The sequence below is a fragment of the Pagrus pagrus genome (assembly GCF_965226575.1).
Source record: "Pagrus pagrus genome assembly, chromosome: 16".
Taxonomy (NCBI): domain Eukaryota; kingdom Metazoa; phylum Chordata; class Actinopteri; order Spariformes; family Sparidae; genus Pagrus; species Pagrus pagrus.
This window is the reverse complement of record NC_140200.1, coordinates 1,538,352-1,564,753: the sequence shown is the minus strand read 5'-3', so window position 1 is coordinate 1,564,753 and position 26,402 is coordinate 1,538,352. Positions and strand designations below refer to the sequence as shown.

General features: G+C 44.1%; 1 protein-coding gene across 7 annotated transcripts; it reads right to left on the bottom strand.

Moving 5' to 3' along the window:
* Nucleotides 1-1,134: 1,134 nt before the first annotated feature.
* LOC311271564 (protein NLRC3-like) lies at nucleotides 1,135-20,273 on the bottom strand. 7 transcript variants are annotated; one of them, XM_084377305.1, is made up of 14 exons: nucleotides 20,186-20,273; nucleotides 19,275-19,349; nucleotides 18,595-18,744; nucleotides 18,125-18,244; nucleotides 17,684-17,803; nucleotides 16,822-17,054; nucleotides 14,527-16,306; nucleotides 13,868-14,041; nucleotides 11,298-11,492; nucleotides 7,240-7,431; nucleotides 5,570-5,743; nucleotides 4,749-4,922; nucleotides 4,118-4,291; nucleotides 1,135-2,367 (listed from the first exon to the last, which is right to left on the bottom strand). In XM_084377305.1, exons 3-14 carry the CDS (start codon nucleotides 18,723-18,725, stop codon nucleotides 2,355-2,357), a joined length of 3,480 nt encoding a protein of 1,159 aa, XP_084233431.1. In that variant the 5' UTR covers nucleotides 18,726-18,744; nucleotides 19,275-19,349; nucleotides 20,186-20,273; the 3' UTR covers nucleotides 1,135-2,354. The 7 variants fall into 7 exon arrangements, with proteins under 7 accessions (XP_084233431.1, XP_084233432.1, XP_084233433.1 ...); XM_084377306.1 differs by lacking the exon at nucleotides 20,186-20,273 and adding an exon at nucleotides 19,490-19,560; XM_084377307.1 differs by lacking the exon at nucleotides 19,275-19,349 and having other exon boundaries at nucleotides 20,186-20,264.
* Between the last annotated feature and the right edge of the window lie 6,129 nt (nucleotides 20,274-26,402).

Here is a 26,402-nt window from a genome sequence, read left to right as displayed (position 1 = left end):
CAAAGCCTATTAAATAATGGAGAGGCCTTTTTTCTGGGTTAACGTTAGTTAACGTCACCTGCTCAGGTGTTATTTTAACCTGTTGGCTGTTTTCCTGCTTGTATGTCAGTTAAGATGCTATTAGTTTTCCATCCCCTTTATAAGTAATAGGGCAGTTGTAACCTTTGGTTTATTGTGTCAGTAATTGTGTATTGCTGTTAATGCTCCGTACCTTAGCTTTCCCATATCATTAATAGGCTGTATATATACATATGTATATATATTTGCTGTATATATATTTCAATTTCACTGCACTTTACTGCTTTTTGCACTCTGGTTAGACTGAAGGTTAGTAGCGGTGCGTCCTCCAAAAAGAGGGGAAAGAAGGCTGAATTTGTGGGGTGCATTTGGAGGAGCCTTCGACTTGGGACAGCCTTCGCGCAGCGTTGTGACGTAATTGGCCTTCAAATGCGCCCTTCGAAGGATGCAGCCCCTGAATTGAGACACAGCCTTAGTGTCACAGTTTGAGAAAAGGTGAGGACCCAAACACAAACACAAGGGAGGCAGGGAGGATAAGGAACAAAAGCAAGCGTCATTAAACCAAAGCTGAACAATCCAAAAACCAGAGAAACACAAAAAAACAATAAGAGGAAATTCCAAAAATACAAAGTGGAAACTAAGAAAAAGCAAAAGTACAACTCAGGAGAAACACGAGGAATAAAGCAGAAAAATAACAGCGGGAACAAAAAGCAGAAAACACACCACGGGGAGAAACGGGGAGACACTGGAGGAAACAGGCTCAGGTGACACACGGGAGGAAACGGACCATCTGACAAAGACAAGAGGAGCACAAAGACTATGGCTGTGTTCAGGGGCTGCAGCCCACGAAGTGCGCATTTGAAGGCCAATTACGTCACAACGCTGCGCGAAGGCTGTCCAAATTCAGAGGCTCCTTCAAACGCAGCCCACAAATGCAGCCTGGCCTTCCCTCTTTTCGGAGGACGCACCGCTACTATCCTTCGCGGCCTCACATATCCCAGGATCCTTTGTGCGCCGCTGCTCAGTCCCGAAACAGAAGAGGAAGCAAGAGAAAATGGCGACATCAAGTGGCGCAGACATGACATGACAAATTTAAGTAATGGGTTTATACTCGGTTTTTAGTCATTTGAACATCCAACGCCAGATATGTTAAACTTCAAGGGACTATAAAACCTCCAGATGTTAACTTTCAGTTAAAACACGTGACGCTGGTGATGCTGTGGTAAATATAGTTGTTATTCACCAATGGGTTAATGTTTATTTTGTAATGTTGATGATTCAATTTAGATTTGACACATTTTGTCGTTAATTTTTGTACACACACAAATAAATGTACACGTTTGATAGATTTGAACCAAAACAGACTTTAATGCATCTCTTCATTCACAATCGTGACGTAAGGGTAAGGGGCGGGAACATCTGGTGAGGCAACCAGGAAATACTTTTGGACACAGCCATTATACACACACACACACTAACGAGGGGATGAGCTGCAGGTGGAGTGAGGCGGGGAAAGGACAGGTGAGGGAAAGGAACGGAAAAACACCTGAAGGAGGGAAACCAGAACACTGGAGAATGGGCCAAAGACAACACAAGAGCAGAAAACACCTATAAAACACACATAATAACTCAGAAACGACAGGCCCGAGACACTTAGTATAAGAAAGGCAGGAAAAAAGAACAAGTACACAGAAATATGATCCAGCAATGATGAGAAAGATCCTTAAAGTGCAGACTTCAGCACTCTGACATCAACCTCCAAGATTCAGGATGAAGTGAAGATGAACAACAGTTGTGTCCTTCAACAGTGAGCAGGTGAGACACAAAGAGAAACAGAGAGCCACAGACTTTACACTAGTTCACACTAGTTTAACCTGTGCACACTTTAAATGACTGTACATTTACACAACGGATCAACAATACTGGATTTTGGCCTTTTAGGCGACGCTGATATATGCACATATTTGTCCCACCTGACTGCAGAGAACATCAAGTCTCTCTTAACGAGTAATTAACTCATTATTGTGTCTCTCCTGACGTGACGGCTCCTCGGCAGATGCAGCAGAGCGGTCCAGATACACTGATGTCACTCTGTCACATCCAGAGGAACACAGGGATGATGCTGGACTGGACAGTGGAGCTGATCTCAGAGCAGTTCACACTGCAGCACTGACATCATCTCCACGTGTTGTGATTGGTCTGTCAGTCACTGCTGGATGAAGCTCTCCTCTCCGCCCAGTCAAAGCCTCTCCACCCACCAGCTGATGGTGCTGCTTCAACCTCTCTGGACTATCAGGACACAGCTGATCCTCTCTCATCACTCACTCTGACAGAGATCACCACCCCAACCTGATGAGAGAAGCAAAGAGACAGCAGAAGTGATACATGAGTGTTGACAGAGACTCCCTCCATCAGCTGTCAGTCAGTGATATAAAGACCAGCAGGACTTCAGTCCTGTTCAGACCACAAGTGGAGCGGCTGTGTAGCGTAGCCAGCTTCCTTTCAGCTCTTTTTCCGTTCCACCCTCTGGTGGGTCCTTTTATGGACCCACTCCAGTTTGCCTACCAGCCTGGCATTGGAGTGGACGACGCCATCATCTTCCTCCTGGACAGATCACTGTCCCATCTGGAGAAGCCTGGACGCACTGTGAGGATCATGTTCTTTGATTTCTCCAGTGCTTTCAACACCATACAGCCTGCACTCTTGGGGGGCAAGGTCCTGGCCCCTTTCCTGTTCACCCTGTACACTGCAGACTTCTCGCACCAAGCACCCCACAGCCATCTATAAAAGCTCTCTGACGACTCTGCTATTGTCGGCCTCATCAGGGACCGGGACGACAGAGCCTAATGAGAACTTATTCAGGACTTTGTGGACTGGTGCCAGCGGAACCACCTCCAGCTCAACGCCGGGAAGACCAAAGAGCTGGTGGTGGATTTCCGCAGACGCAAACAACCCTGCACACGGGTAAACATCCAGGGAACGGACATTGAGATGGTGACGTCTTACAAGTACCTGAGAGTTCACCTGAACAACAAACTGGACTGGTCTCATCACACTGCAGCAACATACAAGAAAGGTCAGAGCAGACTCCATCTGCTGAGGAAGCTCAGGTCCCTTGGAGCGCAGGGGGCACTCCTGACAACTTTCTATGACTCTGTGGTGGCATCGGCCATTTTCTATGGTGTAGTCTGCTGGAGCAGCAGATAGGAAGAGACTTGATAAACTTATCAAGAAGGCCAGCTCCATGCTGGGATGCCCTCTTGACACAGTGCAGGTGGTGGGAGAGAGCAGGATGATGGACAACGTGGTTACGGAGTCGGATTACGTATTACGTAGTCGGAGTAGTATATCCGACCCTTAACTGTTTAAATCTGAGGAGCTGCCAGTCTTCTCCCTCTCTCTACCCTGATGCCTGCATCCCACTTTGTGCCTGCCTGATTGCAGGCTGGCTGGGGCTTCTTGATTATTTGTATTATGCCTCATTTTCCTTAGTTTGTAGATCTACAATTTTGTACATCGTCTATTCTGTAAATAAATTATTCATTGTTATTCTGCAACCCCTCATGTGTCCTCCTATCTTGTCCAATTTATGAGCCAGACTGTGACACAGGTCCTTCCTGCTGCTGTCAGAGTCTACAACCAGCACTGCTTCCAGTAGACCTCACTGTGCACTGTGCAATACAAAACTATACACATATCCACATACTTTTTGGTTTGCACTAGTTGGACAATTTTTAATACTCATATTTGTTATTTATTGTTTGTAAATAAAAATAGCAAACTGTTCATACTTTCACTGTTCATATTATAAATACTATGTTATATTGTAAATACTAAGTTCATATTGTAAAAACTATGTATATATGAGTTAATTCTATTTCTTATCTTATTATATTGTTTATTTTTTACTTTTTATTATTGTTTAGTGTGACACTGTCCTTTGGCTGCTGTGACTAAGAAATTTCCCCATTTGCGGGACAAATAAAGGAATTCTGATTCTGATTCTGATTCTGAAATGCTGGATCTTTACTTTGATACTGACTGTGTTTATTACAATACTGCTGAAACCAGCATTGACTGACTCCAACTCTCTACTGACCTCAGAGTCTCCAGTCTATAGTGTGGACTCGCCACAAGTTCAGACAGCAGCTTCACTCCTGAATCCTGCAGGTCATGTCCTCTCAGCTCCAGCTCTCTCAGATGGGAGGGGTTGGACTTCAGAGCTGAGGCCAGAGAAGCACAGCTGATCTCTGACAAACTGCAGCTCCTCAATCTGAATAAAGAATAAAAGATGAAACTTCACAATTTAAATATTCAGTCAGTATAAACATCACAACGCTTCATTAAAATGTTGTAAAAAGACAATTCTGAATATATTTGTTATTGTCTGATAGTTAAAATAGAGATTATTTAACTTTTCATTGTAGTATGTATTTTTCTCATCACTTTAGAAAATCATTTTAAGAACATGATTTGTAATCTAAGATGAAAATCAATCGTTGAGTATGTTCAGAGTGAATTATTCATGTTGTTATATGAAGGTTTTAAATGTGCAGCTCAACATTGCTCTGCCACAGTCAATGTACTAAACCACAGAAGAAGAAAACAGACTTCAGCATGAAGATACTCAGTGTGGATCAGTATAATATCAGCATGATGTCTGCAGTTTAGTGTCAACACAACTTTCACATCATATAATCTGAGCACAGAAGTAAAAAATGGTGTCTGACCCCAGAGTCTCCAGTTGACAGTTTGGACTCTCCACAAGTTCAGACAGCAGCTTCACTCCTGAATCCTGCAGCTTGTTGTAACTCAGCTGCAGCTCTCTCAGATGGGAGGGGTTGGACTTCAGAGCTGAGGCCAGAGAAGCACAGCTGATCTCTGACAAACTGCAGAGACTCAATCTGAATGAAGAATAAATGATGTAAGTTTAAAAGACGGTAATGTTCCTGCTTGAAATCATTCAGTGTTTAATAATCTGTTCAGAGCTGAAGAAGGTTCAGAATGTAGACGTTTAGAAAATGAAGCTCCAAACACCTGAACCCAACAGGATGCAGGTTCAACACTGTCACATACACAAAGTGAAACAGAGCTCTCATAAAATAAATATTAAAATGGATTTAAACATGTGAGAACAGCAACAGTATGTGTGAGATAACTGTGTCACACTTATAATTCATCAGCAGTGTAATATTTTCATTGTTATTAAAGTTTGTCTTCAGAGTTTCACACATTCAACATGTGCAGTGTGTTGAATCAGAGATTACATCACACTCATGTGTCTTTTGTCCAACGTGACTTCAACATCATCCAACCTCCTTTTTTCAAAGATTCAACACTTTCTTTTCACAGATTTAAATCTTTGCGGGGGGCCACACCTCTCTGATGTCAGATTAGGGGGTCTGTGTCCAACAATTTCTGTCACTTTACAAAAGTGACAAACAAACATTTACACCTTCCTCACTCTGTGATTGGTGAGCAAAAGAGAGAGAGAGAGCAAAACATGTATATTAATTACATTTTATAGATACACAGAAACACATGAACTGACCTCAGAGCCTCCAGTCGACAGTTTGGACTCTCCAGTCCAGCAGAGAGAAGCTTCACTCCTGAATCCTGCAGCTTGTTGTGACTCAGCTGCAGCTCTCTCAGATGGGAGGGGTTGGACTTCAGAGCTGAGGCCAGAGAAGCACAACTGATCTCTGACAAACTACAGTCCTCCAATCTGAATAAAGAATAAATGATGTAAGTTTGAAAGACTTTAATGTTCCTGCTTGAAATCATTCAGTGTTTAATAATCTGTTCAGAGCTGAAGAAGGTTCAGAATGTAGACGTTTAGAAAATGAAGCTCCAAACACCTGAACCCAACAGGATGCAGGTTCAACACTGTCACATACACAAAGTGAAACAGAGCTCTCATTAATATTAATGACAACGTGCTGCTGCTTCAATAAAGACGTAGTGATGTCACCTCTTAAACTCTGCAGCTCCACTAGAGGCTCCATCTATACAAACTCATGTTGTGCAGCCAAATAAAAACCCACAGAAACTGATGTAACATTTGATTCTATTATTTAAAGCTCCTGTTATTAAGATTGTTGAATTCTGAGTCTCGTTCCAACTCGTAAAATACTGACGCTTTGGGATTGTAGGTCGGGTCGGCGCCATCCCAAAGCGTCAGTATTTGACGGGTTGGAACGAGACTCAAAAATCAACTCTCTCACCAACAGGAGCTTTAAGATAAAAGTCATCCTGAGTTGAAGTTTTTCAGTCAGTACAGACGTCACATATCATCATAAAGGTTTGGAACAAACACGTTTGTTGTTGTCTGACAGAAGAAAACACAACGTTTGTGTTTTGATTTTCAGAAGCAAGAAGGAAAAGTGCAAATCAATGATGAAGAGGTTGATAGAGAATAAAACAAGTTTGTCGTCAGAGTTTCACACATTCAACACGTGCAGTGTGTTGAATCAGAGATTACATCACACTCATTTGTCTTTTGTCCAACGTGACTTCAACATCATCCAACCTCCTTTTTTCAACGATTTAACACTTTCTTTTCAGAGATTTAAATCTCTGCGGGGGGCCACACCTCTCTGATGTCAGATTAGGGGGTCTGTGTCCAACAATTTCTGTCACTTTACAAAAGTGACAAACAAACATTAACACCTTCCTCACTCTGTGATTGGTGAGCTGAGTGCAGGTGAGATAGAGCCCAGGTTTGAACTTCTCTCTCAGCTCTTTTTTCATTTGTCACACAACTATTTCTGTCACTTTGAAATATGAACTGAGTGAAACACTACCAATGTCTTCCAGGAGAGAACATGTGAGAAGTTACCTCCATATTTAAACCATTGTTGAGCCTCCAGCAGCTCTTGGCTCCACCTTTGGCTGTCTGAAACAGCTATGAACACGTTCAGCTTCACTGACGCACACTGATCCCAGGCTAACAGGTGGAGTTAACACACTGCAGACCACTGATTGGTCAGTGGGAACAGCCAGAGTCGTCTCGTCCTCCACGCTCTGAAGTAACATTTCACTTTCTACCTTCTCGGCAGTCTTCTGTCTCGCTGCCTGCAGCCTTTCTCAAGTAAAGCTAGTTTCCTTGTTGTGATGAACAACCACACGTGTGCTGTGTGTAGAGAGTGTGTGGTCGAGCAAGAGAGAGAGAGCAAAAATGTTAATTAAATTTTATAGATACACAGAAACACATGAACTGACCTCAGAGTCTCCAGTCGACAGTTTGGACTCTCCAGTCCAGCAGAGAGAAGCTTCACTCCTGAATCCTGCAGCTTGTTGTAACTCAGCTCCAGCTCTCTCAGATGGGAGGGGTTGGACTTCAGAGCTGAGGCCAGAGAAGCACAGCTGATCTCTGACAAACTGCAGCTCTTCAATCTGAATAAAGAATAAATGCTGTAAGTTTAAAAGTACAGACGTCACATATCATCATAAAGGTTTGGAACAAACACACGTTTGTTGTTGTCTGACAGAAGAAAACACAACATTTGTGTTTTGATTTTCAGAAGCAAGAAGGAAAAGTGCAAATCAATGATGAAGAGGTTGATAGAGAATAAAACCGTGTTGAATTGTTGATGTTATATTAGAAATGTTTTAAATGTGAAGCAGAACAAGATGCTCAGTGTGAATCAGGACAGAATCTATGTGGTCAAATCCCCTTCAGAGCTGATGACATGAAAACTAAGATTTAAACAGTTTGAATAATGTTTTCAAAGTATTAACCACGGTTTAAAATAAATATTCAAATGGATTTAAACGTGTGAGAACAACAACAGTATGTGTGAGATAACTGTGTCACACTTATAATTCATCAGCAGTGTAATATTTTCATTGTTATTAAAGTTTGTCTTCAGAGTTTCACACATTCAACACGTGCAGTGTGTTGAATCAGAGATTACATTACCGCAGTGTCACATGTAGATGAAGTGCATTATAGCATCTCCTAGTGGTTGTTTAGAAGAAGTTCATTTTGAGTGTAATCTTGAGAGACGCCATTTTGCCTGGAGATCTGCATAGTGAGGAGCTCCAGAACTTCCTCTGTTTAATCCTTTGCATCCGCCTGTGTTGAGCCTTGGAGAAGCTTTATTTGTAAGTTCATATTACACCCTCTATCTGTGTGGATAAGTATTAATGTATATTTTGTCGTTTTATTTCACATTTGTGGAGATTTATGGTTAATTACCAAGACACTTTTTATGCCATGTGTAGTGCAGCCATCTGGTTAATTATGTTGTATCAGGCTAGTATTTACAGTACTTTTCTGCACTCTCTTTACATACATTGAGAACATTTTCTTGTGTGTTTATTTTCAGTTTCACAAAGTTTTTGGAAAAGCATTGTAAGAAAGCAAGTTGATGAAGACAAACGAGTAAACAGCCCTCAACTTTATTTCCACATCTGAGTCATTATTCAACTCTGTCACTGCCTAGTACACCTGCTTAGCTATCTGTCACTGCGTCTTGAGCCACGCATGCAGGGGACAGAATAGTGAAAAAATAGCATCACGACGAGGTCAACACAACCATAAAGCAAAGACAGCTGGTCATCATAAACTGCCCCGCTTCATCTTCATTGTGCTCTTTACCTAACAAGAGATCTACAGCATACACAAGATGGACAATAAGGCAAACACAGAAGACCAACCGAGGGCTCCTTCTCCAAGTGCATCTGTAATGTCGCATTGAAGCAAGAGAAAGAGGTTTCTGCTGCCTTAGCTGAGGCAGAGGTTCTTGAATCAGCTGCAGCAGGACCAGAATCTACAGCAGACTCTAAGGCTATGGACATTGCAGCTATCCCCCATGACTCCAGAGTGAAAAGAACGAGTGACTATGTTGAATGTGTTTCTAAAATGCACACTAATCCTCAGTTGTCCCATCTCGAGTCTCCCACACCCAATCAGCCACATGATGTTCAGCTATACCAAGACAGCAACCAAAATCCAATTCACACTGCCAGGGATGGACCATACGTCACTCCTGCTTATGTCAAGCATCAGGCTAGCTACTCACACGGTTTCTTTTCAATGAAGGGACCTGAGCCCCACACATACTCCCATGGGAGGCAAGCAGCGCATTCATCCGTTCCTGACCACACAGGCATTAATGACTTTGCTATTTACATGGCTCGTCGTGACCAACCTTCATGAACGTCATACAAGGACTGAAATTGACTTGCAATGAAGAGCTTGACCTGCAAACTAGATGGTTGGGCCCTCAGTCAGCAGAGCAGGTTAGGAGAATCAGAGCTGTTCATCTCAGTAACCCTGATGCTGGACTCAAGATGGCATGGACGTGTCTTGAGGAGTGCTATGGGTCACCAGAAACGATTGAAAAGGCTCTTCTGGACAAGCTTGAGAGGTTCCCTAAAATCAGCAACAAAGACCCCCTCAAATTGAGAGAGCTTGGTGATCTGTTGAGGGAGCTGGAGTCAGCAAAATCAGAGGGTTACCTACCTGGGCTCGCCTACTTGGATACATCTCGTGGTGTTAACCCAATAGTGGACAAGCTGCCATATGCACTTCAAGAGAGATGGATGACGCAAGGCAGTTCATACCAGTTACAAAACCGAGTCCAGTTTCCACCATTCTCATACTTCACTGATGGCATGACACCAGTAAAGCCAGAAAACCCAGTGAAAAGGTACACATATACCAAAGGCCTGGTCTCATCTCGCAAAACAGAAATCACACCCGCCACCAAGTCTGTGGAGACCGCCAGCAGTGATTTGGACGTTGACAGTGTCCACTGCACAAAAAGCCTCATCCCCTGAAGCGATGCAGAGGCTTCCGAGCTGAGACACTGGAGGAACGCAAAACATTTCTAAAGAAGAGTGGGATCTGTTTCAGATGCTGCTCCTCAAGCAATCACATGGCTAAAGACTGCAAAATGGCCATTCAGTGCAAAGAGTGTGACAGCAGAGTGTGACTTAAACAATAGCCTGCTGGGAGTTCTCATGCGGTTTAGGTGTAAGCAAGTAGTCATCACAGCAGATATTGAACAAATGTTCCACAGCTTCATTGTCAGAGAGGACCATAGGAACTTCCTCAGATTCCTGTGGTTCAAAGACAATGACACCACAAGAGAAGTAGTGGAATACAGGATGAAAGTCCATGTGTTTGGCAATCGTCCCTCACCAGCGGTTGCTACCTATGGGCTACGGCGAGCAGCTCTACACGGGGAAGCTCAGTTTGGTATAGATGCAAAGCAGTTCATACACAGGGACTTTTGCGCTGATGATGGACTCACAACTGTCACAACCGTCTGCAACTGCAGCCATCAGTCTACTGAAAGCAACCCAAGGGATGCTTGCCATCTCCAACCACGCCTCCATAAAATAGCAGCCGACTGTCCAGTCGTCATGCAAGCCTTTTCTTCAACAGACCATGCGAAGGACTTGAAAGACCTTGATCTAGACATCGACTCACCTCCTTGCAGAGCAGTCTCGGGTTAAGCTGGGACCTTATTGATGACACTTTCACATTCCATGTTGCCAACAGTGAGAAGCCATTCACTCCAAGAGGAGTGCTTGCAACCATTAACAGCCTATTCGACCCGCTTGGTCTTGTGGCTCCCATTACCATCCAAAGGAAGCTCTTACTAAGGCAGCTCACCAGTGACACCAACAATTGGGATGCTCCCCTTCCAGCCGAAAAGGAGGCAGAATGGACTGTTTGGCGAGATTCTTTGAAATGTCTAGAACAGTTCAAAACTCCTCGAGCCTACACTACAACCTCCCTCTCCACTACTCAATGGACAGAGATCCACATCTTTTCTGATGCTTCCATCAAGGCCGTTGCAGCCATGGCATGTCTTAGGGTGATGGATGCCGAAGGAAAATGTTATGTTGACTTCATCATGGGAAAAGCCAAGTCAGCTGAGCTTGACATTAAACTCGACTGTCTGAAGTTCTGTACCGACAGCAAGGTGGTTCTGGGGTACATCTATCATGAAACCAGAAGGTTTTATGAGTATGTCAGCAACAGGGTGGAAAGGATAAGGAAATCCACATGTCCTGAACAGTGGCACTATGTGAATACCAGTCAGAACCCTGCAGACGTTGCCACCAGCTCAGTGCCAGCAACTCGACTCTTAGACACCAACTGGCTTACTGGTTCAGATTTCCGCGTGTTGAATCAGAGATTACATCACACTCATGTGTCTTTTGTCCAACGTGACTTCAACATCATCCAACCTCCTTTTTTCAAAGATTCAACACTTTCTTTTCAGAGATTTAAATCTCTGCGGGGCAACACATGAACTGACCTCAGAGTCTCCAGTCGACAGTTTGGACTCTCCAGTACAGCAAAGAGAAGGTTCACTCCTGAGTCCTGCAGCTTGTTGTCACTCAGCTGCAGCTCGTTCAGACTCAGGTCCAGCTCTCTCAGATGGGAGGGGTTGGACTTCAGAGCTGAGGCCAGAGAAGCACAGCTGATCTCTGACAACCTGCAGTTCTCCAATCTGAATAAAGAATAAATGATGTAAGTTTAAAAGACTTTAATGTTCCTGCTTGAAATCATTCAGTGTTTAATAATCTGTTCAGAGCTGAAGAAGGTTCAGAATGTAGACGTTTAGAAAATGAAGCTCCAAACACCTGAACCCAACAGGATGCAGGTTCAACACTGTCACATACACAAAGTGAAACAGAGCTCTCATTAATATTAATGACAACGTGCTGCTGCTTCAATAAAGACGTAGTGATGTCACCTCTTAAACTCTGCAGCTCCACCAGAGGCTCCATCTATACAAACTCATGTTGTGCAGCCAAATAAAAACCCACAGAAACTGATGTTACATTTGATTCTATTATTTAAAGCTCCTGTCATTAAGATAGTTGAATTCTGAGTCTTGTTCCCAACCCGTCAAATACTGACGCTTTGGGATTGTAGGTCGGGTCAGTGCCATCCCAAAGCGTCAGTATTTGACGGGTCGGGATGAGACTAAAAAATCAACTCTCTTACTGTTGCCCTGGGTCATTTAATTTACCCCCAAATATTTAAATTACCAAAGTTTTTCTTGGATATTAAGAGGTTCATGTAAGTTTTGTTCTGAATAAATGTGTTTTGATGTTATTAACATGGTTAATTTAATATGAACTTTATACTGCCACTTTAAGTAGGTTGTTTGCAGTGTACCTGGCTAACATGTGGAATAAGCAGAGTATAACCTATGTTGTTTAACTTTATTGTATGTGATTGGTTGTGTATGAGTCATGACACTTTTCCTGTTTGGTGATTAGCTGTGGGGCGGAAGCTAGCAGAGCAGTGAACTGTGTGAAAATAGTGGAGGTCGGCCAGGTGATCCGGGTTGCTGGCCCTCCTACACCCTCCCCCGGTCCAGGGGGGACATACAGTGTTCTGGTAAGGATTCAAGGGGGTATACATCAGCTGATGGTGGATTCGGGCAGTACTCAGTCTATAATCCACCAGAACCTGGTTCGACCCAGGGCTTTGGTGGAGGAATCCTCGGTGAATATTAGGTGTGTGCATGGGGATATTCACAGCTACCCTGTGGTGCCAGTGGAAATTAGACACAGGGGGAAAAAACGTAGCGTTAAGGCTGCGGTTAGCTCCCGCCTGGTGCACCCCCTGATTTTGGGCACGCAGTGGCCTGGGTTTAATAAGTTAGTGGGACAATGTGTGGGGGTGCATTCACGACTGTTAGGGACATGGGATAGTTGTGCTGTGCTCAGTGGTGATGCATGGTTGTCCGACGCTGCAGACAGGTAGGGGGAACCGGCGGAGCCTTCGCAAGCGCCCATGTTACACTCCATGGAAGATTTTCCACTCGAGCAGTCTCGTGAAGATACTCTGCGCTTTGCCTTGGACCGAGTGATAAAAATGTATGGTCATTTGGTGCGCCCTGACGCTGTGCAGGCATATCCACATTTCTCATTAATTAGGGACAGATTGTATAGAGTGAGTCATGACACTCAGACGGGAAAGGAAACGACCAAGTTGCTGGTACCATAAAGCCACCGGGAAACTGTTTTCCATGTGGCTCAATATAACCCAATGGTTGGGCACATGGGGGGTCACAAAACACTAGACCGGATAACGGCCCTATTCTATTGACCCGGCATTCGGGGAGACTTACACTGCTGGTGTGTGTCTTGCCCTGAATGCCAGCTGGTTAACCAGCCGGCCATCCCAAGAGCGCCTTTGCGCCCATTACCACTCATGGAGGTTCCATTTGAATGAATTGTTATGGACCTCATCGGGCCGTTTCACTGGTGTGCACGGGGGTATCGCTTTGTGTTGGTCCTCATGGACTACGCAGCGGCCCTATCGGTTCCCGGAACACAAGAGAAAAGTGGTTCAGGAGGAATAGGCAGCCATGCTGGAGATGGGGGTAGTAGAAGAGTCCAACAGTGCCTGGTGTAGCCCCATAGTTCTTGTGGTTAAGAAAAATGGGACTATCCAATTCTGTGTGGACTATCGCAAGGTGAATGATGTGGAGGTGGGCGTTGTTGAGGTGCGGCTGCAGGAGAGAGAAAGGTGGAGAGGACTCAGGAGAGCAGCACCAGGTGAGTGAGTGGCAAAGCTGGCAATGAGTCACTAATCACAGTCTCCCTATAAATGCAGTAGGGTGCTGGACCGCAGATGGGTGGTGGACAGGAGAGCAGCTGGAAGAAGCTGCAGGCGGGTGACTAAAGACGTGATCGGACCCGTTGTGTGATATGATTTATGGTAATTGCTTGCGAGCAAATAAAGCCGGGTGTAAAACCAAGAACTGTGTGCGTATTTCCTGCTGAGATTACCCATGGTAGCACTGCAAAGGCTACACTTCTGTTATGGATTTAAATTTTATAGATACACAGAAACACATGAACTGACCTCAGAGTCTCCAGTCGACAGTTTGGACTCTCCAGTCCAGCAGAGAGAAGCTTCACTCTTGAATCCTTCAGGTCGTTGTCTCTCAGGTCCAGTTCTGTCAGATGGGAGGGGTTGGACTTGAGAGCTGAGGCCACGACTTCACAGTGACTCTCTGAGAGTCCACAGTTAATAAATCTGTGATTACAGATAAAAGATGATTAAAACAATAAAATGTGAGACTTTATTGTGAAAACAGATTCATACCTGTTGCATCACAAAGCACAGGTGGTCAGCTGGTCAGCCTGAGCTGGTCAGTCATTGATCACAAGGTTTGTAGTTTGAAACCTTTTCACCTCCCATTAAGTTAATTCAACATCTTCTACTGCATCAATAGTATAAGTAGTACTAAAGATTGAGTTATCATCATTTGATGGGTGATCATTTGTCTCAGGTGGAGTTCACCTGGCTGAAGGAAATGTTTTGGAAAGTAGACGACTACATGTCATTTCATCTCTGAGCTTGGTGATGATCATTGATTCAATCAGCAGGTTTCATACTTGTTGAGGAAAACATGTATCATGTTGAGGTTTTATATAATGCATGTGTGTAAAGTGTTTGTCTTTAATACTGAAGGCTTCAGCTTCACCAGGATTTTTAATGTTCATCACATCTGGACTTACCGAGCCTTTCTACAGTTCCTCACAGCTGGAATCAGTCTCTGTTTTCCGTCCCATGATGTTTTGTATTTCTCTGTGTCCAACTCATCCAGAACCTCCTCTGACATCTGCAGCATGTAGGCCAGAGCTGAGCAGTGGATCTCAGAGAGTTTCTTCTCTGATCTGTTCTCTGACTTCAGGAACTCTTGGATCTCCTGATGGACTGAGTGGTCGTTCATCTCCGTCAGACAGTGGAAGATGTTGATGCTTCTGTCAGGAGAGATCTCATAACTTTTCATCTCCTTCAGGTTGTTGATGGCTCTCTGGATGATTTCTGGCCTGTTGTCTGTCTGACCCAGCAGGCCTCCTAAGAGTCTCTGGTTGGACGTCAAAGAGAGGCCATGAAGGAAGCGAACAAACAGGTCCAGGTGACCATTCTTACTTTTGAGAGATTTCTGCATGGCGCTCTTCAGGAAGTCATCCAGGGTTGAATCAACATATTCGTTGCCAAAGAAGTCCTTCAGTACCTTTGTGTTCCTGCTGGTGTGACAGTGGAACATGTAGACTGCAGCCAGAAACTCCTGAACGCTCAGATGAACAAAGCAGTAGACTGTTTTCTGGAAGATCACACTCTCTCTTCTGAAGATCTCTGTACAAACTCCTGAGTACACCGAGGCCTCTGTGACATTAAGACCACACCGCTCCAGGTCTTCTTGGTAGAACATGATGTGTCCTGTCTTCAGATGTTCAAACGCCAGCCTCCCCAGCTTCAGAAGAACTTCCCTGTCAGCCTCCATCAGCTCCTGTGGACTCGTCTCACGTCCCTCATCATACTTCTGCTTCTTCCTCTTTGTCTGAACCAGCAGGAAGTGTGAGTACATGTCAGTCAGGGTCTTGGGCAGCTCTCCTCTCTGGTCTGTAGTCAACATGTGCTCCAGAACTGTAGCAGTGATCCAGCAGAAGACTGGGATCAGACACATGATGTGGAGGCTCCTGGAGGTCTTGATGTGTGAGATGATTCTGCTGGACAGATCTTCATCACTGAACCTCCTCCTGAAGTACTCCTCCTTCTGGGCGTCAGTGAAGCCTCGTACTTCTGTTACCCTGTCAACACGTGAAGGAGGGATCTGATTGGCCGCTGCAGGTCGGGAAGTTATCCAGACGAGAGCCGAGGGAAGCAGCTTCCCCTCGATGAGGTTTGTCAGCAGCACGCTGACTGATGACTTCTGTGTGACATCAGACACGACCTCATGGTTCTTGAAATCCAGTGAAAGTCTGCTTTCATCCAGGCCGTCAAAGATGAACAGAAGTTTACAGACAGCGAGCTTCTCTGCTGTCACCTTCTGTAATGTTGGATGGAAAACATGGAGCAGCCTGAGAAGACTGTACTGCTCATCTCTGACCAGGTTCAGCTCCCTGAACGAGAGCAGAACCAGCAGACTGACATCTTGGTTTTCGGAGCCCTCGGCCCAGTCCAGAGTGAACTTCAGCACTGAGAAGGTTTTTCCAACTCCAGCAACGCCGTTGGTCAGAACCACTCTGATGGGTCTCTGTTGGTCAGGTGAGGCTTTAAAGATGTCGCAGCACCTGATTGGAGTTTCACTGAAGGTCTTCTTCTCAAGCTGCCTCACCTCATGTTGGGTATTAACCTCTTCACTCTGTCCCTCTGTGATGTAGAGCTCAGTGTAGATCTTGTTAAGGAGGGTTCCACTTCCTGTTGCATCACTTCCTTCAGTCACACGTTCACATTTCCTCCTCAGACTGATCTTATGTTCATGGAAAACCTCCTGCAGACCAACATTCACTGAAAAGAGAAAAAAGTGGGAGACAAAAAATACAATGTGACAATCAGCAGTCAGTGGTCTTTTCATTACAGATTAAAAACCATCAGTATCAGAACATGTTTGTTGTTTTCTTTGTCTTTCTTTCCACCTTAACGTCGTGGAGAGGTTTGTGTGTCCCTGTGATCCTCGGAGCTCTGTTGTCGGGAGCATTAGCCCCTGGCAGGGTCTCGCTAAGCTAATTAGCCCCGGAGGAGGAGCCAGACTGAGAGTGATTCAAAGAGCCTATATGAATCAGCCACAAAGGTGCTGCAGCACCTGGACCAGGAAAGAGACATCAGGGCACCTTTCCGGAGCTAAACCTGGGAGTGGAGGTCGCTGGTGAAGTATTCCTGTCTGACACTTCTCCATCTCCGTCGATTGCATACAGAGAACAAACAGCTCTCTGATTGGTTAATGTGTGACATAACAAATGTATTAAAACAAAAAGTAGTGTGTTCAGACATGAAGACATCAGCAGACAGATATATAGTCTTACTTTGTACAGGGCTGGTCAGACTGGCTGTCTGCAGTCCAGCTCTTGTTCTGGATCTTTCCCCACACTGGGGACAGGAGGAGTGTCCTGGTGAAGCAGACTGGTCCCAGTATGATGTGATGCACTGTCTGCAGAACCAGTGTCCACAGCTGGTAGAGACTGGATCCTTCAGGACGTCCTGACAGGAAACACAGCAGGACGGCTCCTCCACAGAAACATGCCTCCTCTTCTTCTCTCTGTGGAGACATTTCTTTACAACATGTATGGACCCAAATAGTCGACTATTCTGATATTGGTTCGTCCGGTAGGAATTGTGATTAATTTTTTTTGTTGCTGTTTTCTTCATAAATATGGACTATCAATAAAGTCGATCTACAAACTAGCTCATCAATATGCACAACAGGTGCACACCAATGAAGTTTCCCATACGTTCACGTATTTGTTGCAGACCGACACGATATCAAAAGGCTGCCACCCTCTCACTCACGTACACATGACGTAGTGTTTCCCACACATAGACTTTACTTGGGCGGGCCAACAAGGTATATTAACGGCCACTAAAGTTTATCTGATGACCCATTTAAGCATTTTGTAAGTGTGAGAGAACAACAGCATTCGTAACGGTTTAATAAGAGGACAATCTCCCCTCGCTCTACCCCTCCTGTACCTCTACCTGCTCTGCACAGAAAAGAGAGAGAGACGTTCTCCAGAAATACCGTCAGCAGTTTGTGGCTATTAAACCCAGATTAAGATCATCTCAGTTTGAAAAAGTATCTGCAGGAATAGTTCTTTAAGAGAACATTTTGTCTTCATCCTCAAAGCATCATCTTCATCAGGTCAGTTTACAGTAAGGACAGTCTCTTACTTTGAGTCTGATGGTCCAGGTTCATGACTGAAGGCTAGAGGATCATCTTTGGACCAGTCACTCTTCATAGACAGACAGCTGGATCCTGGAGACTCTGCTCTCTGTCTGTTGGACTGAACTCTGCAAACACCAACATGTTTGTGTTGATATCACATGAATCTTTGATCATTCATTGAGGGAGCAAACTCCTCCTGTCCATAAATAAGAAGTTTAACAATTTCTATTTGTCCTCTTTGATTAGATTACAGCTTTTTACGTGACTGACAGCACTAAGAGGAAGATGGGACGAATGATCTCTCTGTCATGAGTCCCAAAAGGTTTGTTAAAGTTAGTTAGCAGATACATTGTTGTTGAAATATACAAACACGACATGAACAAACCACGTCACTGTGAGAGGGAACAGAAAAAAGTCACAAAATGAGTTAGTATCAGGTGTCTTACTCTGAGTCTGATGTTCCAGGTTCATTACTGAAGTTTATGGAAAGGGGTTTGGACCGGTCACTCTTCATAGACAGACAGCTGGATCCTGGAGACTCTGCTCTCTGTCTGTTGGACTGAACTCTGCAAACACCAACATGTTTGTATTGATATCACATGAATCTTTGAGAAATTCTCTGATGACAAAGTCATTTAAGAAGCTCTAAACACACAAACTACTGCTACTGTTGATAAAAAGGAGCTTTCAAAGTCTCTATTTGTCCTCTTAGATCAGATTTCAGCTTTTTAGGAGACTGACAGCTGCCACAGATAGTAAGAGGAACATGAGCCGTGAAAAGTCTGTTAGATTTAGGTAGAAAATACATTTTACATGAACTTTGAATATAAAAATACAAAATCAACAAAACAAAGCACGGCAGTGAGAGAGGGGACAGAAAAAAGTCACATAAATGAGTTAGTATCAGGTGTCTTACTTTGAGTCTGATGGTCCAGGTTCATTACTGAACTCTGGAGGAGGACTTTTGGACCGGTCCCTCTTCACAGACAGACAGCTGGATCCTGGAGACTCTGCTCTGTCCTCCTCCTCCTTCACACAAACACTCATCTTCTGCTCTGAAGTCAGTCTGAGAGGTGAAACAGTAGCTGTGAGCTCAGGACACAAGAAACAGGAAACAAGTTTGTTCAAGAGTCACACAAGACTGAGAGAGCGGGAAGTAACACACACTCTCTCTCCCCTTCACACACACATTATGCAGTATAATAAAAGCAGCCAGAAGTAAGGGAAGACCTCTTACAGATGCTGACAGATAAAAAGCCAAGTTTGTTCAAAGTGCAGAAATTTGGATCTGTATGTTACACATAGAAACAGAACAAGGGAAAGCTTGATTCCAGATGTGACCAGGGATTTTTTGTCGGTTATGACAAGAACAGCCCCGCTTATTTGTTTTATCATCCTGACACTGAGAAGATTCAAATCACAGACTTGTTAAAACTGTGAACAAGGTAAATGTGGAAAAGCAAACACAGACAGTTGAGACAGAACAAAACGATGATGAAGACAGAGAGAGACAGCCAAGGGCTGACAGAGTCACACAGGAGGTTTATGAGAGCACTGAGAAGTCTCAGGAACCAAGGGTGAGAAACAAAAACCCACAAGATGGTACATCTGATAAGTGTGACCAAGAAGAGTCACGTGAGACAAGTAGTGAATGTGCAGGTGGGAGGTATCCTCTAAGAGAGAGGAGAAAACAAGTCATTTTAGGGATTTTGTAAGTGAGCACTCTGTTGCTTTTTTGTTGTCGCGGATGTGACAAGAATCCTGCTTGCAGCTTGATATGACGATTTCAGTGCATTTATTTTTGTTCTTACCTCTGAATTTTGAGGAAATGTCTCTTTAAAATTCCTATGCTTCGTCTCATAATTGAAAACCTTCATCACAGCTACAGTCTCCTGGCATACTAAGCACATGGGTCTTGTGGTGGTTGGAGGGAGAATGAAATGCCGATTTCTACTGTCCACTTTTCTTTTATCATTGAACTTGGAACACGCCATTTTCGTGCAATCTAGGCTCCTACAGCCGGCAAAATGTTGATATGCGAACTGCTCCAAAAACAAAAGTGAAAGTTGAAAATTGAGCTCGCAGCAGTGAGCGAGTGACCCAGTAACAGGCTGTCTGTGTAGCGTTGGCATGGAGAAAAGTCCCGGTATACACGTGCTGACCCAACCAAAACACATAGTGAAGGAATAACAGTTCGGGGGCCACAAATAGGCGGCCCGGGCCATTGGTCCAAAGCAATCTGGACGAAATTGGAATAGGATTTTTCATGACTGTCTAACTGAAAATGATTTCACACGAAGATAGATAGATAGATAGATAACTTTATGAATCCCCAATTAAATTAGGTAAATATGTCTATGCTACAGACTACACCCACCACTCCATAGACTTTACATCGTGATGACATCACTGATTTGTACATCATTTTCTCAGCTCGAGGACTGTTTTACAAATATAAAACCTCCATGGGTCAAAAGTTCATAACAGAAAGTCTTATCTCCACCCACCAGCCTGAGCAGCCTGCGGGTAGTTCAGCCACACCCCCTCCAGACAGCAGCGCTCAGTGGTGCAGGAGAGGAGCAGAGGAGGTCCATGTCAGGCTCATCCGCTCAATTTCATCAGAAAAACACAGAATATAAAATTGGACAGGTTTTATTTCTGTTGACTGGGAGGGGCCCGAGTCAACCTCAGCTTACGTCTGATTGGCTGCCGGGAGCCGCTTATCTGGCCAATCGTCACGGCTGAGTTCGAGGATAACATCCGGTCATGGCCGCCCACTGCTCCTGTCCTCAGGTCCTATTGATTTTACATGACTGTCTAACTGAAAATGATTTCACACGAACCCCAGCAGATCACTGTGTATATGCCAAGGAGACAAAACATGGAAAGGTGATTATGATAATCTGGGGGGATGATGTGATATTTGCTGCCAGCAATGAAAAAGTAATGGCGGATGTAAAAGAGATGCTTTCAGAAGAATTTAAGATGAAAGATTTAGGTAGGCTTAAGCATTTTCTTGGTGTCGATTTCACTCAGTCTGATGGATGTGTGAAGATGTCACAGGAAACATCTGTCAACAGGATGTAAGAAATATGCAAAACTGTAAACCCAGGGAAACCCCCTGTGATCAAAAACTGTTACACAGAAGATGCTGTTAAGATGTGTGATGTTAAAATGTATAGAGAGGCTGTGGGCCGCCTTATATTTAACAACATGTACACGTCCAGACTTCAGTTTTGTGGTAAGCAAGCTATCACAATATTTTTGTGAGCCAACAGAGGAACAGTGGGTAACTGTGAAGCATGTATTAAGGTAAGGTACCTCAGAGGCACCACAAACAGAGAGTTGTGTTTCAGGAGAAATGACAGTGAGGAGTCAGGCCTAGTAGCCTTTAGTGATGCAGACGGGGCACCACAGGTTACTGTGTAAGCCTACAGGTAAGAACAGCTCTTTAGTTTCATGGAAAACTAAGAAACCGCCTACAGTAGCAATCTCAACCTGTGAGGCGGAACATATGGCTCTGGCCTCTACTATGCAAGAGTTTATATACCTAGAGCAGCTATTGGAAAGTACTGAGGATAACCAGGGAACAATTGCCTTAGCCAGAAACCCTGTTAGCAGACAGAGGCAGGGGCGGACTTACCATTAGGCAAAACTAGGCGGTTGCCTAGGGCCCCAAGTTTCTGAGGGCCCCATAAAAATCCTCATACACTTATGGTTAATACAGTTATTACTTATTTGCGCACATTAATTATGTTCTTGATTAAAATCCTCTCACTAAAATGCCAGCAGAATGCTAATCGTATTATGTGTGTGTCGGGCCCCCCTTCAGTCTCCACTACATTGGATCAGTCCATCTTACTGCACATGTGCAGAACGGATCCAGGAAGACAGCAGCAAAATGAAAACAAATGGCGCGAAGTGGCGAGAGAAGAAGAGGAGAGTATAGAAGAGAAAAGTAAAGAAAAGAGACAGATGAGAAGAAGCTGCCCCAGCCGAGCTGACGAGGAGAGAGAAGGAGGAAACAGAAAGCTGATCTCCAAGTTACAGGAAGTGACTACTGTCTTCAGGGGCGCCGAAAAGGGGGGGTAAAGGAGACCGATTCTAGGGGCCCATGATTGAGGGGGGCCCAGAGAGGCCCCTAATGATGATGAAATTATAATACAGAAAAAATAATGCAGCAGCAGCAGCAGCAGTGGCAGCAGCAGCGGCAGCAGCAGCAGCAGTAGCAGTAGCAGCGGCAGTAGTAGCAGCAGTAGCAGCAGCGGCAGTAGCAGCGGCAGTAGCAGCAGTAGCAGCAGCAGTGGCAGCAGCAGCAGCAGTGGCAGCGGCAGCAGTAGCAGTAGCAGCAGCAGTAGCAGTAGCAGCAGCAGCAGCAGTAGCAGCAGCAGTAGCAGTAGCAGCAGCAGCAGCAGTGGCAGCAGCAGCAGTAGCAGTAGCAGCAGCAGTAGCAGCAGCAGCAGTGGCAGCAGCAGCAGCAGCAGCAGTAGCAGTGGCAGCAGCATCAGCAGTGGCAGCAGCAGCAGTAGCAGTAGCAGCAGCAGTAGCAGTGGCAGCAGCAGCAGTGGCAGCAGCAGCAGTAGCAGCAGCAGCAGCAGCAGCAGTAGCAGTGGCAGCAGCAGCAGTGGCAGCAGCAGCAGCAGTAGCAGCAGCGGCAGTAGCAGTAGCAGCGGTAGCAGCAGCGGCAGTAGCAGCGGCAGTGGCAGTGGCAGCGGCAGCAGCAGCAGCAGCAGCAGCGGCGGCTAGCAACCCACACCCGGCAGGTACAACAACGACGACGTCGACACCTGTTGGGGAGGGTCCGTCGTGTAGAGATAAACTAGTGAGTATCAAAACTGTCCAAGGGGTGATTTTTCCCCCTATATCGATAAGTATTCCTTGAAGGCGGAAGCGTATGAGTCATTTTGAAGTAAGCTTTGAATTTCGTTTCTATTTGCTACAGAGGCTGAGAAAACATCAGAAACTTAAGGAAGTTAATTAACAACTACTACCCCCAAGATGGAGATACACTGTTCAATTTTAGGAACTGTATTCAAATCTAAATGAAATTAAAAAAACTTGTTAAGGATACAGTGTTTCAATGGGCCACATGCCAAGGCTCTTTTAATGATCAATAGCTGGAATAGATATTTCTAAAAGGTCAAATATGACATTTCTAAAATGATATGGGTCAAAGTCTTGATCAAAGATGTAAAGCCAGTGATTTATACAATTGCATTCAATGTTCAGACCTTAAAGCTCTGACTCAGCTGCTGGGACTTCACTTGTAAAATAGATTATAAAAATGACCCACGCTACATTTTTTACATCTGCAGCAATGTCAGTTCAAAATGTTATCAATTGATGCGTGTCCCTGAATACATGTTTTGTAGTAAGAGCTAACAGAGAGGAAGCTTTTTCTATCTTGCTAGGTGTTGACGTAACTGTCTGTGTCTTCCTGTTTCCGTTAGTGTGACTGGCTGAAATCCATGCAGGATGCAATCATTGTATCCTGCATGGATGTTGCACTGTATCCTTAACAAGTTCATTTTAATTTCATTTAGATTTGAAAACGGTTCCTAAAATTGAACAGTGTATCTCCATCTTGGGGGTTGATCTGAAAATGGTGATGATGAATGAGTATTTGTAATTAATGAAAACATTGGTTATTCATTGGGTTGTTGCAAATGTGTGTGATAATCTCTGGACACGAGGGACCTGAATTTAAAGAGAGTGATGAATATAAACTTTATTCAGGGAGCACTTCATGATGAGCCGCATGTGTCATGGAAAGACGAATGGGTGGATGTCCAGTGGAAAGGGGGCGTTATGTCCCATTCACTCCAACAAGATGAAGCTGTGGTGTCGTTGTTGTAAAGGTGAGCCCAAAACTATTGTTTTCATGATATGTGAGGTAGGAACTTTTCTTGGGAAAGATGAATTGATGTGAACCAATATCGGCAAATGTACAAATTATAGTGTGACTAGAGATAACAGTTTCTTTAATAGCGATCATGAGTGTATGTATTTTATTATATGCCCCCCATTATTGTTGTACCTGCATTTGATCTTGTTTAGATGTAAAAGCCCTGATAAAGGCTTTCCCAGCCATCCCTGACATGAACTTCAGCACATCTAAAAAAAGAAATGGAGGAGAGGAGAGATCTGGCTCTTCACATCCTGCAGGCCTCAGGTAAAGGCTAATTAAGCTACAAATCAAAAACAAGATACATACGAGGTATATATGATTAAATAAATGTTGTTTTTTTTAGTCTTTGATGATCAAAATCGCTGTGCTATGTGTGCCACCTTCAAGCCACCAGGACCAAGAACTGCCATTGTACAATGGGTGAGTAATTGAAAAACAGTTAAAGACATGTTGAATTGTTATATAGCCATGAAAAAGATATAATAATGTTTAGGTGTCAAATAATAATGAATAAAAAATAAAATATATAATTTGTTTTCAATTAATTTCGAATGTCGAATATCCAACTTAAAACTAACTTCACTGAAGTCTTGTCATGATGTATTTTCCAGCTGGCCCAAGACGATTGTTTAAAGAGTTTTGGCTGAAGAAGTCGCCCCACAAAGGAAGACTCTTTCAGTTTATCACAAATATTAGCATTAAATCATCATTTTGAGGGTACATGGTTTTCACTGGGCAGGAAGGGTTTGAAATATGTAACCAGCAACGTAAATGATGCACAGTAGTGGAGTAGAAAGTGCAGTATTTGCCTCTGAGATACAGCGGAGCAGACAAAACTGAAGTTGCATGAATTCCTAAAATGTCTACGTCAGCACTTGAGTAAATATACTTACACTTCACCACTGGGTCAGAGCCTGATACTGTGTTTGTGTGTGTTTGTTTTCAGAATGAGGGAGAGAGACAACGTGAAAAAGGGACAGGAAGAGAGGGACAACAGGTAAAACACATAATACATGTGTATTCTGTTAAAATGTATGTGTCTGTATAATTGACCTGTTGTTTTGTGTGATGTCTTCTCATTTCAGAGGGCCCCATGCCTGCCTTTGCCTTGGGCCCCAAATTTCTTAAATCCGCCACTGCCTGCCTACTGATATGAACAAGAACTGAGCCGCTCTATGCTCTTAAATCAGCATTAAAACGTCCTCATGTTCATTTATGGACGAGCTGCCTTCAACACACACTCTCACAGTGGAGCTCAGTGCAGACTGACGACAGACGCCCGGGAGTTACACAGGACGTCCACTGACGACCAGCAGAGGGCGCCATTACACAGCTGATAAATACAGCACTCCCAATGCCAAGAATGGTGAACCTGCAAACAGCACAACAAATGAGGGACTTTGCTCAAATGTCCACATTTTACATTAAAACGCACATCAGAAACAAAAAGTACACAAAGAATATTGTCTGTCGTTTCTTCTGTCTGTTACACCTGCGCAAGGTGTCCGCGCTGTAACCATAGAAACACTGCTGATGGTAACAAAAGGACTGTTTTGAACAGTGTTGAATGGATTATAAACTCAAGCTTGAATAATGATCAGACTGGACCTGCTGAGGAGACTCAGGTGGTCCTCAGGAGTGCAGGGGCCACTCCCGAGGACCTCGTTTGACTCTGCTGTGGCATCGGCCATTTTCTACAGAGCGGTCGGCAGCATCACGACTGCTGACAGGAAGAGACTTGACAAACTGACCAAGAAGGCCTCGGGATGCCCACCGGTCTCAGTGCAGGCGGTGGGAGAAAGGGGGATGACAGCTAAGCTATTATAGAGTATAATGTGATAATAAATCAAATAAAGAGTATTTTAACAACATGTCTTAACAGCAATGTTCAACAATTCACTATTAGTGACTCTATAATGTTGTGATTAAAGAAATAGGAGGCGGTATGCACCTTAAAAGTCATGATTGCAACCCGCCATACAATCAGAAGAAGAACATGAGAACAGGAAGGAGCCAAGGACGTCATCACACACACACACACACACACACACACACACACACACACACACACACACACACACACACACACAGGGGCGTAGCAAGCTTTTCAAAAGTGTGGGGGATGGATGTGGTCTTTCCAGTCCATCCTGTTCCAGATGCCTTAACATTTGCATTCCCTCCTGCTCAAATCTTTCTCTAAGCTGCACGTCAACAACATCCAGAACTTTATAGAATTCAGTCCTGTAGTAGTCAGAAGGGGACGCATGTACCTGTGCAGGAGCACGACCTGTGAAGCGCTGAGGTGGGATACGGACACGAGGAGAGGCAATAGGAGTGAGATGGAGTGTCTCACACATCCTTGTTGCCTCTCATTGACACATTCACACACGTACGAATATATCTGGGAAACTGACAGGAACCAAAAACAACGTCTGTAACGTTCTTTGATGATTATAAACGTTAACTACTCCTTATATGTTCAGTAAACAGGGAGGCACCAAACCCACGTATGTGTTTTTCTAATGTTTTTATGAGTGTTTACAGTCATACACATATACACATATGTGTCTGGCTGTAAACACATGATATACATGTGATACACATATGATATTCTTCAATGTGCCTCCTTGTACATACAGCTGTATAGATATAAGTATGTATATATGTTCTTCAGTGACCTGCTCTATGTAAAAGCCAGACAGCCAATTGCAGTGTCTTATTTTTTTATTTTTGATTTGCAGGCTTTTTTTTGTCTCCATGATTGTCATGTTTACTAGTTAAAATCACTGGATATAAAAACGATTCATCGAAATAAG